At 62.6% G+C, this 12,035-nt stretch overlaps 2 protein-coding genes across 5 annotated transcripts in view; both read left to right on the top strand.

Annotated features, from left to right (window-relative positions):
• ASCC1 (activating signal cointegrator 1 complex subunit 1) overlaps positions 1–3,123 on the top strand; it is a 38,888-nt gene extending 35,765 nt beyond the window's left edge. The window contains exon 11 of one of the 2 annotated variants that reach the window (XR_014227913.1): positions 1,664–1,789. Coding sequence is in view for 1 of the 2 variants with exons in the window: in XM_082309506.1 (XP_082165632.1) it covers positions 1,664–1,777 (114 nt within the window). In the remaining variant the exon portion in view is untranslated. Of the gene's footprint in view, positions 1–1,663 lie in introns of both variants that reach the window. The other variant, XM_082309506.1, reaches the window with a different exon arrangement.
• A 2,641-nt stretch (positions 3,124–5,764) lies between these two features.
• On the top strand, positions 5,765–11,356 carry SPOCK2 (SPARC (osteonectin), cwcv and kazal like domains proteoglycan 2). Of its 3 annotated transcripts, none has more exons than XM_082309502.1 (10): positions 5,765–6,210; positions 8,627–8,672; positions 8,956–9,070; positions 9,161–9,263; positions 9,348–9,456; positions 9,536–9,655; positions 9,741–9,959; positions 10,502–10,564; positions 10,694–10,831; positions 10,928–11,356. In XM_082309502.1, the coding sequence occupies exons 1-10, from the start codon at positions 6,007–6,009 to the stop codon at positions 11,071–11,073; spliced, it is 1,263 nt and encodes a 420-aa protein (XP_082165628.1). In that variant the 5' UTR covers positions 5,765–6,006; the 3' UTR covers positions 11,074–11,356. The 3 variants fall into 3 exon arrangements, with proteins under 3 accessions (XP_082165628.1, XP_082165626.1, XP_082165627.1); XM_082309501.1 differs by lacking the exon at positions 5,765–6,210 and adding an exon at positions 8,314–8,382; XM_082309500.1 differs by lacking the exon at positions 5,765–6,210 and adding an exon at positions 8,054–8,382 and having other exon boundaries at positions 8,627–9,070.
• Positions 11,357–12,035: the final 679 nt, after the last annotated feature.

The raw sequence follows: 12,035 nt of genomic DNA, 5'->3' as shown, positions 1-12,035 counted from the left end.
TGCCACGCAGGCAGGTCCGGGGAGGAGGAGGAGGTGGTCTCTGGCAGGTGGGCTGCTGGCAGCAAGAACTCTGCAGCACATCTGACTGCAGCTGCAGCCATTTCAAACCCAAGCAGGGGCTTAGCAGTTGCTGAGAGCTGGCTCGGCATGCCTAAATACCCCTTCTCTTCAGAGATGCCGTTCTGATTGTCGTGTGTCGATAGGGAATTGCTGGTCTCAGCCAGATCCTGAGTGGAGAGTTGTCTGGATGAGCTGGCAGTCGGGAGCAGGGGCTGGATTCATCACGGTCCCTGGCGTCTGGTGTGCGGCCTGCGTACCTCGGTGGTGCTCCCTGGCCGAAGCCCTGCTTGCTCTGCCCTGAAGATGGGCAGGGAATCACTTTCCCTAAGGCACTTTTCCTTTGTGGAGGAGTGACAGCGAAACCAGGAATTGTCCTGAAAGCAACCTAGCTGGTCGCCTTGCAAAAAGGGGTATTTGCAAAGCAGAATACCCTTGGGAGAACCAACAAAAGAGCAGTCCTGCCCAAATCAGTGCTAGGCAGAGCCAAATGCCTTTTTGGAGGATGAGAAGTGCAGCCTTTCAGATGCTAACTAGGTATTTGGGGTTTCGATCATTCGCTGTATGGAGGAATTGGTGCAGCATTGGCTCTAGGAGCATGTGTTGCAATTAATGCATGGGCGTTCGCTGGCCCTTAGCGTTTGGAATGTGCCTTCTGTAATAGCAGGAAGGGGTGTGCAACCGTCTTGAGCCAACGCCTGCAGGGACAGATAGAAAATTCAATAGGAGACAGATGGAATGGACATTTCAGAGATCTCCACGGTGGGGAGATGTCACTGCTCAGGCCCTCAGTGACTCACAGCGCTCCGTTAAGTTAAGCAGAGTTAAGTTAAGCAGAGTTTTGAAATTAGCATCTCCACTGAAGAGCTTTTCCTAAGGCATGACTGATGTTTCCAGGTAGAGCAATTTCCTGTGTCTTAATGGAACGGGAGGAGCACTTTACGCTTGGACACGATGCCTTTCCAGCAATTTTGCTGAATTTCTCCATAAGAAATTCTGATGCCATTTTTTTGGTCTGCTTCATTGATTGGATTAATCAGCAGAGACGCACCCTCCGGGTCCCAGAGTTGGCTTGCTTTCATTAATTTGCACTCAAGCCTTTGCTGAACAAAGAAGGATTTGTTGAACAAAGCGGGGTCAGTGCTGGGATGAAGAGCCTTGTGCCTCTAGCCTGCTAGTTTGAATTAGGACTGAGCCGTAACTGTAAGTCGTACATCCTGTGGCCTGGATTGGTAAAAACGTCCTGGCCTCAATCCTTGCTCCTGCAGAGCTTGCGACCTCAAGGGCCACCCCAAGGTGGTGGCCTTCAGGGCAGTGAATAGCCTCCCCAAGCTCCCTAAATGAGACACGGTCAGAAAGCAAGGTAGGGAAGGTTTGAGCAACCGCTGCTGTAGATAAAAAGAGGTGTTCATTTCATACCATTTGCTTTAAAGGCTAGGTGCAGTCTCTAGGGGGAAAAATAATTTAAAGAATAGTTTCATTAAAGGCAAAACAAGTCTGTCAGTAGAGGCTTTTTGCAGGGCCAGCTCTTGCGAGAGATCCGTGGACCAGCTGCAGGCTGCGTTTTTCTAGGTGCCCCTCAAATGGTTTTTCTCCTCTCTTTCAGCTCTTCGAGAACTTCTACTTCGGAGAGGTGCAGCTGGACTCGGTGCGTCTGTCCCAGAGGTTCTCCTCGGACGCCTCTGGCTACTACGCAACGTCTGGGCAGCTGACCTTCTGAAGTGGCAACACAGCTGCAGCAGCAGGTCCGCTCATCGGTGAAACGTGTTTTTATAGGACAGGAATTTTTAACAGGAACCTGGGAACTCCAGACGGGGATGCCTCACGACTCCTCAAAAGCACATTGCAGCTGGGAGCCATGGCATTTCCCACAGTTTTTCCTACACTTATTGCCTGCCCTCCCTTCGGGAGGAACCAGCATCCTTCCACCTCCTTTCCCTATTGGTAACCAAAATGTCGCAAAGTTGCCTGTTTGATGTCTGTCACCTGTTTGTTTTCCAAGAAAACAACTAGAAAAACTGGTGCAGGTGGCTTTTGAGGAATCACCGATGGTTAAGCATGGCTTTATTTCAGAAGAAGGAAGTTTGTTCTTGAAAAAAGTATTTAAAATCCAAGAGAGCTCCCCGGAGCATGATTTAACAATATTGAGGTCAGGCATCGCTTGGATCTCCAGCAGTGTGCCTCTGTGATGTAGATCTCCAAATAAATTCATTCTCTTCAAAAGCAAAGTGTTTACCTCCTGTTGCATTGATAGTTTCTGTAATTAAACTTCCAGCACATATTTCTGTTAATAAGAAAGCATTCATGGTAAGAGCGCTTTCCGGTGACCGTTTCGGAGCGTGTCAAAAAACATATTCCTTGTAGGTGGTTTCTCCATTAAAAGAAGAGCAAAACTCTTTGATACCATTGTAAATCCTTCAGAGATCTGAAGACGACTGTTTTTTTTCTTGTAAATCTCCCCGTTTGGTAAGAATAGCGACACAGGCTTTCAACTCGCCCGAGGATGAACGCTTTGAAAAATGGAAGATGCTGGTGTTTAGTTGTTTTGCAGCAAACTGGCGGCAGCAGCAGCTGCTGCTGCCCATTCCTAGTCGCTGCCATGAATGTGGAATGGCACTGTCATCGAGGCAGAGAGCACGTTACCTAGGGACAGGGCTGCGCCAGCAGCACCCGCTTGTACGAGTGATCATTTTTAAGAGGTTTTCATCCCGTTTCCTCCCTCCTGAAGTGAGCTGGCTGCGTGGCCGTGCTCTGACTGCAGGCACAAACAGTCAGGATTTGGGGGGGCTTTCCTTTTTTCCCCAAATACATTGCCGGTTGTATTTCCAAGACCAAATTGCCCATCTCTGCTTGCAAGCCCGCCTGCCAGGAAATCAAATCATCTGTGGTTTGCTGCCGGGTGCCCTTTCCCCTGGTGTCCGCACTTGTGCCCAATTACAGCCGTTGGGCTTTTTGTCTCTGCTTTTCCTTGCAGCCGAATGCCTTTGTGCTCTCCAAGCGGAGGAGGAAGGGCCGCCTTCGAAACCGTTCGCTCGGCGAGCAGAGCACCGGCGCGCTCGCTCACAGCCCGATGCGGGGAGGTGCGGAGAGCACTCAACACCGGTTGCTGTCATCTTGCCGCCAGCCTGAAGAGGTACTTGCCAAATCTCATCAGCCGCCCAAAGAACAGACCTGGGAGCTGCTCGCGCAGCCGCCAGCTGTGCTGCCTGCGCAGGAAGGGGAGAGGCACCTGGGAAGGCTTCTGCCTGCTGGGTGTTTAACAACTCTCAGTAAGAAGCCGAGCACTACGGGACACGGGGTGCTGTTTGCACTCTAGTTTTCCTTAACAGGGCATTGGTGGCATTTCTGTCACACCTGCTTCCCTCCGTTGTCACCGAATACTGGCGATTCTGATTTCTTCTTCACTGAGGTGGACTTAGGGTCTTCCCACGTCCTTGATGCAGGAGTAGCTTTGACCTTGCAAACAGCATCTCGGCGTGGAGGCAAACACGGCTTTTCTACAAAGAAGGGCCGATCTGAGGATCCTCCTCCACTTCCCACTAATGTAGAGATGTTCTAATGACAATTATTTCTGTGACCGTTTGGAAGCTGGTTGAATTTCGGCAGTAAGCAGCTTACCCCGCTGCTCTAAGCTGGCACGGCTGAATTCGTTTCACACCTCTGTCCCCGGGCTGAATTAAGGGTTCCGGTCTGTTCCTCTCATCCGCGGAGTCACAGGTTAGGCTGCGATCCAGCAAATGGTTGTGCGTGTACTTAAATTTACACTTCGCTTGATCCCCTTGTATAACATTAAGCACGCACGTGAGTGTGGTGGAGTGGCAGCTCCGCTTTGCAGGGAGCGCTTTTGGAACGAAAGTGCTTATTACACAAACGAGAGGGGCAGAGTTGGGTGTTGTATCCCCTTACCCTTACGCAAGGGAGCTACTCCTGTAAATAAAACACACCTACTGCTTTCTGGGGGGTCGGGGCCAGAAGAAAATGTACCGCAACGGATTTACCAAGCGTTTTCCCTTTTCTGTCATTATTCATAAATATAATTAGAACAGTTTCACATTGAGCACGATAAAACTGTGTTTTATGCATGGTCCTGCACTGAGGATTTGAAATCCCATTAAACCGGGCAGTGTTAGGGGTTTGCAACATACAACCTAATACTTCAGAACTTGCCTAAAGCTTCTTAAAACTGAAATCTGCGGCTCTGCTTCTTTCCCCCACCTAGGCTGCGTTGGAGGCTGGCCGCCCCGCTTGCAGATCCCCGCATCCTTACTGCGCAGAGGAAGAAGAAAGTTGTTTCGTGCCGTCGTTTTGCTCGGCAGCAAGCCTCGCTGGAGCCCAGGTCGGGATTGCGGCTCATGGTTAACCGTAAAGTTGAAAATAACACCGTTTTCTTAAACGCGGCGCCTGGAAGTTCTATTTCCAATTGCAGCAGGCCTCGCTTAAGGGCAGCGTTGCTGCTTCAGGGACAACGCGTGCACCTGCTGCGGGCTGTAGCTGCCGCTTTTCCTGTGAGGAAATGCAGGATAAAAGCCGTGTGTGCGTGCTGGGAGCTCCCCGGCTGCAGCTGCGAAGGAGCAGCGGGGGCGCGGAGCCCCACGCCCCCGCTGCTCCTTCGCAGCTGCAGCCGGGGCGAGTTGTCACCGTCCTTCCTTGCCAAGCTGAAGCGGACGGAGACGTCCCTTCGAGTGGCTCTGTGCCCGCCCTGCCTGCCTGCCTTCCCCCTGCTCTCGGCCTCCCTCGGGGCGGGGGGGGCATCTTTCCTGGAACCCCAAAATGCTGCGCCGGGGTGACCGAGGGATGGGGACTGCAGGGTGGGCACCGCAGGGGGACAGGGGTTGGAGGATGCAGGGTGGGGACGTGGCAGGGAGAGAGGATAAAGGATGGGGAGAGGGGTTGGAAGATGGGGGATAGGGATATGGGATAGGGATGCAGGGGCACAGCAGGGACAGGGATTATAGGATAGAGCACAGCAAGGGCAGGGGATGCAGGATTGGGGGATAGGACGGGAACAGGGGATGTGGGATGGGGAATGCGGGATAGGGACAGGGCAGGGGACCAGGGATGCAGGATGGGGACAAGGCAGGGTCAGGGGGTGTGGGATTGGGGACATAGTAGGGACTGGGAATGCAGGATGGGGGAAGCGGGATGGGGATGTGGCAGGGATGGAAGATGTGGGATGGTGACAAAGAATGGACCAGGGATGTGGGATGAAGGATGCAGGATGGGGACAGGGCAGGGATGGGGGATGCAGGATGGGGACGGGGGGGGGACTGGGGCTGTGGCATGAGGGATGCAGGATGGGGACATGGTGGGGGCCTGGGATGCAGGATGGGGGATGCGGGATGGGGACAGGGCAGGGACGGGGGCTGCAGGATGGCGACAAGGTACGGACCAGGGATGTGGGATGAGGGGTGCGGGATGGGGACGTGGTAGAGACCAGGGATGCAGGAGGAGGGGTGCAGGATGGGGGTGTGGCAGGGACAGGGGATGTGGGATGAGGGGTGCGGGATGGGGACGTGGTAGAGACCAGGGATGCAGGAGGAGGGGTGCAGGATGGGGGTGTGGCAGGGACAGGGGATGCGGGATGCAGGATGGGGGATGCGGGATGGGGACAGGGCAGGGACCAGGGATGCAGGATGGCGACAAGGTATGGACCAGGGATGCGGGATGAGGGATGCGGGATGGGGACAGGGGAGGTACCGGGGCTGCGGCCGTGCCGTGCCGTGCCGTGCCGGCGGCTCCCCCGCCCGGGTGCCGGCGCGCAGGTGCGGCGGGCGCGGCGGAGGCCCCTCCCCGTCCCTCCCGCCGGTGCCGCCCGGTGCCGCCCCGCGGCCGCACTCGCCGCCGGCGCCTCCCCGTGCGCACCGCACCGCACCGCGCCGCGCCGCCCCGCTCCGCTCCCGCCGCTCCGCACCGCGCCGCGCCGCCCGCTCCCCCCGGCGCTGCGGCAGCATGCGGGGCTGCGGCGGGCACCGCGCCCTGCTGGCCCTGCTGGCCCTGCTCCTGCCCGCCGCCGCCGCCGGCCCCGGGCCCGCCGCCGGCCCCGGCCCCGCCGCGGCGGGGGAGAGCCCCGGCAATTTCATGGAGGACGAGCAATGGCTCTCCTCCATCTCCCAGTACGGCGGCAGGATCAAGCACTGGAACCGCTTCCGAGACGTGAGTCCGCGGCGGCGGCGGGGCGGGGGGGGACGGGACGGGACGGGCCGCGCCGCCGGGCACCGGGAGCCCCCTCCCCGCCCTCCCCGCCCCGCCGCTGCGGCTGCCGCAGCGCGACCCGGCCCCGGCCCCGGCTCCACCGCAAGGCTGCCGGGGATGCTCGGTGCCGCCCGCATCCCGCTGCCACCCGCCGCGGCCGTGGGCGGCCGCCGGCCCCGCTACCCGGGGGATGCTCCCCGGCTTCGGCAGCGCCAAGGCCACCGTCCCCAGTGCCACCCTGCCCATCGCCAAAGCTGGCGTGACTGATGCCGCGGCCACCGTGGCCGGGGCTTGACGCTAAAGCCGACCTCAGCAGGGAGCCGGGGGTGCTGTGCCCTGCACCCCGCGCACCGCACCAGGGCCCAGGCAGCGGTACAGGCAGCAGCGGTACAGGCAGCAGCGGTACAGGCAGGCCCTGCCTGCCCTTTGCGGGCAGCGGCGGGGGCTGTGCCGTGGCCTCAGCCCCTCGGTGACAGCTCGGCGCAGGTCGGGGCACGGACATCTTCCCTCCCGGAGCCCCGCTCCCCCCAGCCCCGCAGGGTGCCGCAGCCGGGCCGGCCCTGGCTCGGCGGGGTGGTGGTCCCTGGGGACGGGGGGGACCCAAGGCGGGGAGGGCGAGGATGAGGATGCGGAGGCTGCTGGAGCAATGGGGGGTGACCTGGCGCGTTCGGCTCAGGATCCAATAACCCCTTAATAACGGCCTCAATGCCATTTAGTTCCAATCCTTAATTTTATGGGGCAATCGGGGATTTTTCCTGGGCTCATTTTACACGGGCGGGGGCACGGCGCTGCATCCCCACCCGGGGCTCCCCAGGGGACCCACGGCAGCCGAGCGGGGAGGGGACGCAGGCCGAGACGCCCCCCCAGCCCGAGCCGGCCCCTCCGGTCTTTGTTCAAACGCACACTTCAGGGTTCACCTTGGCAGCAAGGATGTGCCCACGGGAGATGTGCCCCGCCGTGGGCAGGGTGGGGGGCACCGACACCCCCCAAATAAACCAGTTAAGGAGGCAGAGCACGGGCAAGGCGCAAGGGATGGAGTAAACGCCTCCCCGGAGACCCCCGCCAGCAACATCCCTGGCCGGCCAACGCCAGCGTGGGGCACCTGGGACCTCGGCCGGCTGCGGATGCTCAAGGGGGAGCACGTGTGGACGTACCCCCGCCGCGCTGGGCATCCCCGAGGGGCTTTGGGGCTGAGAGACCCCCATCCCCGGGCGCTAGCAGCACCCCGCTAGCAGCACGCTGCAGCCCTGCAGGCGGCTAGCGCGGATTAATAAGCAAATCCCGTGGATTTGTGGGTTTTTCGGCCCAGCAGCGCCAGTGGGGGGGAATGCGACCCGCCGTGCGGCAGGGAGGAGGCCGGCGGCCCTGCCGAAAGCCGCGCCGCAGGGAGCTGCTGGGAGCCGCAGTGTTACTAATCACGGCACGGGAACGCGGGCGATCGATTGCGGTGCAAACGTCGCCGCGCCGGAGCGAGAGACATCCCCTCCAGAGCTGCCTCCCGCGCCTCGGCTTCGAGCTGTCATCCGAAAGCCTGCCCACCCTCCCCGGGGTGGTAGGGATGCTCCTGCCTCCTTATCACGAAACCCACCCTGGAGCATCCCACGGAGCGAGCGATGCCGAGGATGCTTTTGGAGCCCCGGGGGAGCAGCTCTGCCTCCCCAGGCAGCAACATCCATCTTAGCCCGCTCCCCCCGGGGTTAACTGTTGAAAAACCGGGGTGGCGGCACAAGGGCTGTCACCCCGTGAGGATCCTGGCAGGGCCTCGCTGAGCTCCCCAGGGCTTCCTCCCCCCATTCCGTTGCCACCCTCCCTGTTCCCTGCCTTTCCCGGCTGGCCAAGGGGCGAGGGGGAAAGGTTTTATCCTGCACAAAGGCTCTCCAGGATGACGGGTCTAGAGCCAGAGGTGGGGAGCATCTTGATGGTGGGTGCTGGTGGCATCTGGGGCTGGCAATGGGAGCGTCGGGCAGCTCAGAAAGTCGGGGTGCCCAGCTGGCACAGGGTGCCCATCACCATGGGCTGGGGCCGGCAGCGGGGGGCTTTGGGTTGCCCCAGGGCTGACGGCGGGCTGTCTCTTTCTCTCTCTTTTTTGGTGTCGGCCGGGCTGTCTCGCTGCCGCGCTGCCAGGAGGTGGAGGTGAGTGTGGAGGGGCTGCCGGTGCTGCCTCGCCCAGGCGGCAGCCCGCTTTGGGGGGAGGCTGCTCCCCACCCCTGCTTGCTCCCCTCCTGGGGTGCGGGGGGGGTCCCGTGTGTGCATGTTTGTGTGTGTGACACACGTGTGTGCAGGGGGAGCCCCGCCGAGCCGGTGGCCCCAAGCAGGGTGGTGGCACGCCTGGCCCGGTGTCACCTCTCCCGCTCATCCAGGCTCACCCCCTTTGCAGGACGACTACATCAAGAGCTGGGAGGACAACCAGCCCGGCGATGAAGGTACCGCTGGGACAGGTTTGGGATGGGGCGCAGGGGGCTCGGTGACAGCCGGCACGGAGCGGGGGACGCTTTCTGCCCGCACCCCCCGGGCTTCTCCCTTCTGGCTGGGAGCGGCGGTGGGGTCGGTGCGTGCCGGGAAGCGGCAGCTGGTGCCGAGGCGGCCGCCCAGCTGCAGCCTGAATGGCGCTTTGTGCGGGGCCGGCTGGCGGCCAGCGCCACTGGGGCTCCCCGGGGGGTCCCTGCCTGCCCCCCCGCCTGCCCCGGCCCCTCTCTGCCCCCCCAGCCCTGGACACCACCAAGGACCCCTGCCAGAAGGTGAAGTGCAGCCGGCACAAGGTGTGCGTGGCGCAGGGCTACCAGCGCGCCATGTGCATCAGCCGCAAGAAGCTGGAGCACAGGTAGGAGGGCGGTGGGGCCGGGGCCGAGCCGGGAGGGGTGGGGGGAGGCCACACCGGGGGCTCAGCACCGTCCCCTCTCGCCCCGCGCAGGATCAAGCCGCTGGGTACCAAGGGGCATGGGGGCTGCAAGCCCTGCCATGCCGCCCCGCTCGCCGCCGTCTGCGGCTCCGACGGCCACACCTACAGCTCGGCGGTAAGGACGGTGGCACCTCGCCGCGGGGAGGGGGACGCTGTGCCGTGTCCCCCCACCCACCGACGTCCCGCTGCCGCCCCGCAGTGCAAGCTGGAGCAGCAGGCGTGCCTGGCCAGCAAGCAGCTGACGGTGCGGTGTGAGGGGCAGTGCCCCTGCCCGACCCCGCACAGCCCCACCGGCGATGGCAAGCAAGGTGAGCGGGACGGGAGGCACCGGGGGGGGGGGTGTCCCTGAGCCCTGCCCGGCCTCACACCCCTCTCTGGCACCCCCAGAGCCGTGCACCGGGCAGGACCTGGCCGACCTGGGCGACCGCCTGCGCGACTGGTTCCAGCTGCTGCGGGAGAACGCCAAGCAGAACGGCTCCGGCGGCCTCCCCACCAGCCCTGCCACCGGTACGTGTCCCTGCCGCGCGGGGAGGGGATGCAGGGTGCTGTCCCCGGGGGGCCGGGCAGCCACGGGCCGCATCCTGCCCTGCAGCGCTGGAGAGGAGCGTGGCAGCCAGCTGCAAGGAGGCGGTGGGGTGGATGTTCGCCCGGCTGGACACCAGCGGGGATCTCTTCCTGGAGGCGGCCGAGCTGGCCGCCATCAACCTGGACAAGTACGAGGTGTGCATCCGCGCCTTCTTCAACTCCTGCGACACCTCCAAGGACGGCCGCGTCTCTGCCCCCGAGTGGTGCTTCTGCTTCTGGAGGGAAAGTGCGTCGCGCAGGCGCCGGGGCGGGGGTGCAGGCTTTGGGGGTTTGGGGGGATGCACACCGCAGGGCTGGGGGGATGCATGCCATGGGGGGATGCATGCTGCAGGGGGGACACGCACCATGGCGTCACAGGGAATCCATGCTGTGGGGTTGGGGTGCGCGGGGGATCCTTGCCATGGGATGTACACCCTGCGGTCTGGGGGGGGGGATGACACACAAACCGTGGCGGGGGGGATCCTTGCCATGGGATGCACACCCTGGGGTCTGGGGGGGGGACACACGCAAACCATGGCGGGAGGATGCGTGCCATGGGATGCACACCATGGGGGGATGCGCACCACTGCGGGGGCATGCATGCCATGGGATTTGGGGGGATGCACACCACGGGGTCGGGGGGCACACACTATGGGGTCAGGGGCTGCACATCACAGGGCTGGGGGATGCACAGCATGGGGGGAGGCATGCTGCAGCAACTGGGGGGTGCATGCCGTGGGGTCAGGGGGTGCCCACCCACCCTGAGCGCGGCATGTGGGGGTGCTGCAGAGCCACCCTGTCTCAGGGAGCTGGAGAGGATTCAGATCCAAGAAGCAGCCAAAAAAAAGCCGGGTGAGTTGGGGTCCTGGGGCCCCCGTCCCCTGGCAGGGCCCTGCAGGGGATGAGGATGGGGAGCTCCACGGGGGGCTCTCGCACTGCACGTGTTTGGGGGGGTGTGGGGGGGTCATCGCTTCCCCGCAGGCACCTTCATCCCCAGCTGCGATGAGGACGGGTACTACCGGCGGGCACAGTGTGAGCCGGGCGGCGGGGAGTGCTGGTGCGTGGACCAGCACGGCACCGAGCTGACGGGCACCCGCGGCCACGGCAGCCCCGACTGCGGTGAGCACCAGGGGGAGCTGGGGGGAGCCCCCCACCCCGGGGAGGAAGCCGCAGCCCCAGGACCTGGCTGCGAGCCTCTGCCCCTTGCTCCCACAGAGGAGGCAGCGGGGTTTTCGGGCGACTTTGGGAGCAGCGTGGGCTGGGAGGATGAAGAGGAGAAGGAGCCGGAGGAGGCGGGCGAGGAAGGCGAGGAAGAGGAGGGTGAAGCGGGCGAGGGCGACGATGGCGGCTACATCTGGTAGAGGAGCAGGAGAGCCCAGCGGGTGGCACGGCCGGGCGGCAGCCCCCCAGCCGGGGGTCGCTGTGACCCCCCCGCTGCCAGCGTGGCGTGGGGTGGGTGCGTACCCCCCAGCCCTGCACGGGACGGGGCGTCGGGGTGCTCGCCCAGGGAGGGGGCGAGCAGGGCAGGGGGCCACGCTTGTGCGAATTCGAGCTTTTTTTTTTTTCTTTTTTGGGTAGAGCCTTGTAGGCCTAGTGTGCTGCTGCGTGGTCTTCAACTGGGCAAACAGCACTAATAAAAGTGGGGAAAAAAGGAAAAAAACCATAAAAACCCCATAGATAAGCTGCCCCCGCTCCCTGCATCCCCCCCGTGCTGTGCTTGCGTGGCCCACTTGGCCCCTGGCGTTGTGTAGCGGCTGTGAAATAAATACCCCGTGCTGTGTCAAAACGCTTGCCCGCCCGTTCCTCCCCACCGACACCCCCTCCATGCCCCACCTGCACCCGCCGGCCCTGCACGGGGTGCTAGGGGGGGTGTCCCCCTGTGGGGGCATTCCCTCAGCAGGGGACAGGGATGCTGGGGGTGCCCTGCTGCTGCCGCCCCCTCGCCCCGGTTTGGTGCCCCTGGGTTTTGGTCCCCCACACTCAAGTGACATGGGGCTGGAGCTGACGCATCCCCCCACCGCCATACTCCCAGCTCCAAGTATGGCCCCCCTATGTCAGCCTCTCCAGGACCCCAACCCCAAACTAACCCCCTCCACCCCCAACCCTTGACAAGGACCCCATCCTCAAACCACCTCTGACCCCCCCCACCCCCCCAAATCAGTGTGCAGGTGCCCCCATGTACGGGCTCACCCCCAAACCAGCTTTCAGACACCCCCGGGCCGGGGGGGGCACAGAGCCTCCTGCCCAGGGAGGGGCTGGTGTCCACCACCCACGTCCCACGCATGCAGGGAAGAGGTGCACCCGCCACCCCGCCACCCACCCA

Source organism: Platalea leucorodia (genome assembly GCF_965183815.1).
Source record: "Platalea leucorodia genome assembly, chromosome: 4".
In the NCBI taxonomy this organism is placed as follows: domain Eukaryota; kingdom Metazoa; phylum Chordata; class Aves; order Pelecaniformes; family Threskiornithidae; genus Platalea; species Platalea leucorodia.
Note: the sequence above shows the minus strand (reverse complement) of the source record. Positions and strands in the feature narration are given on the sequence as shown.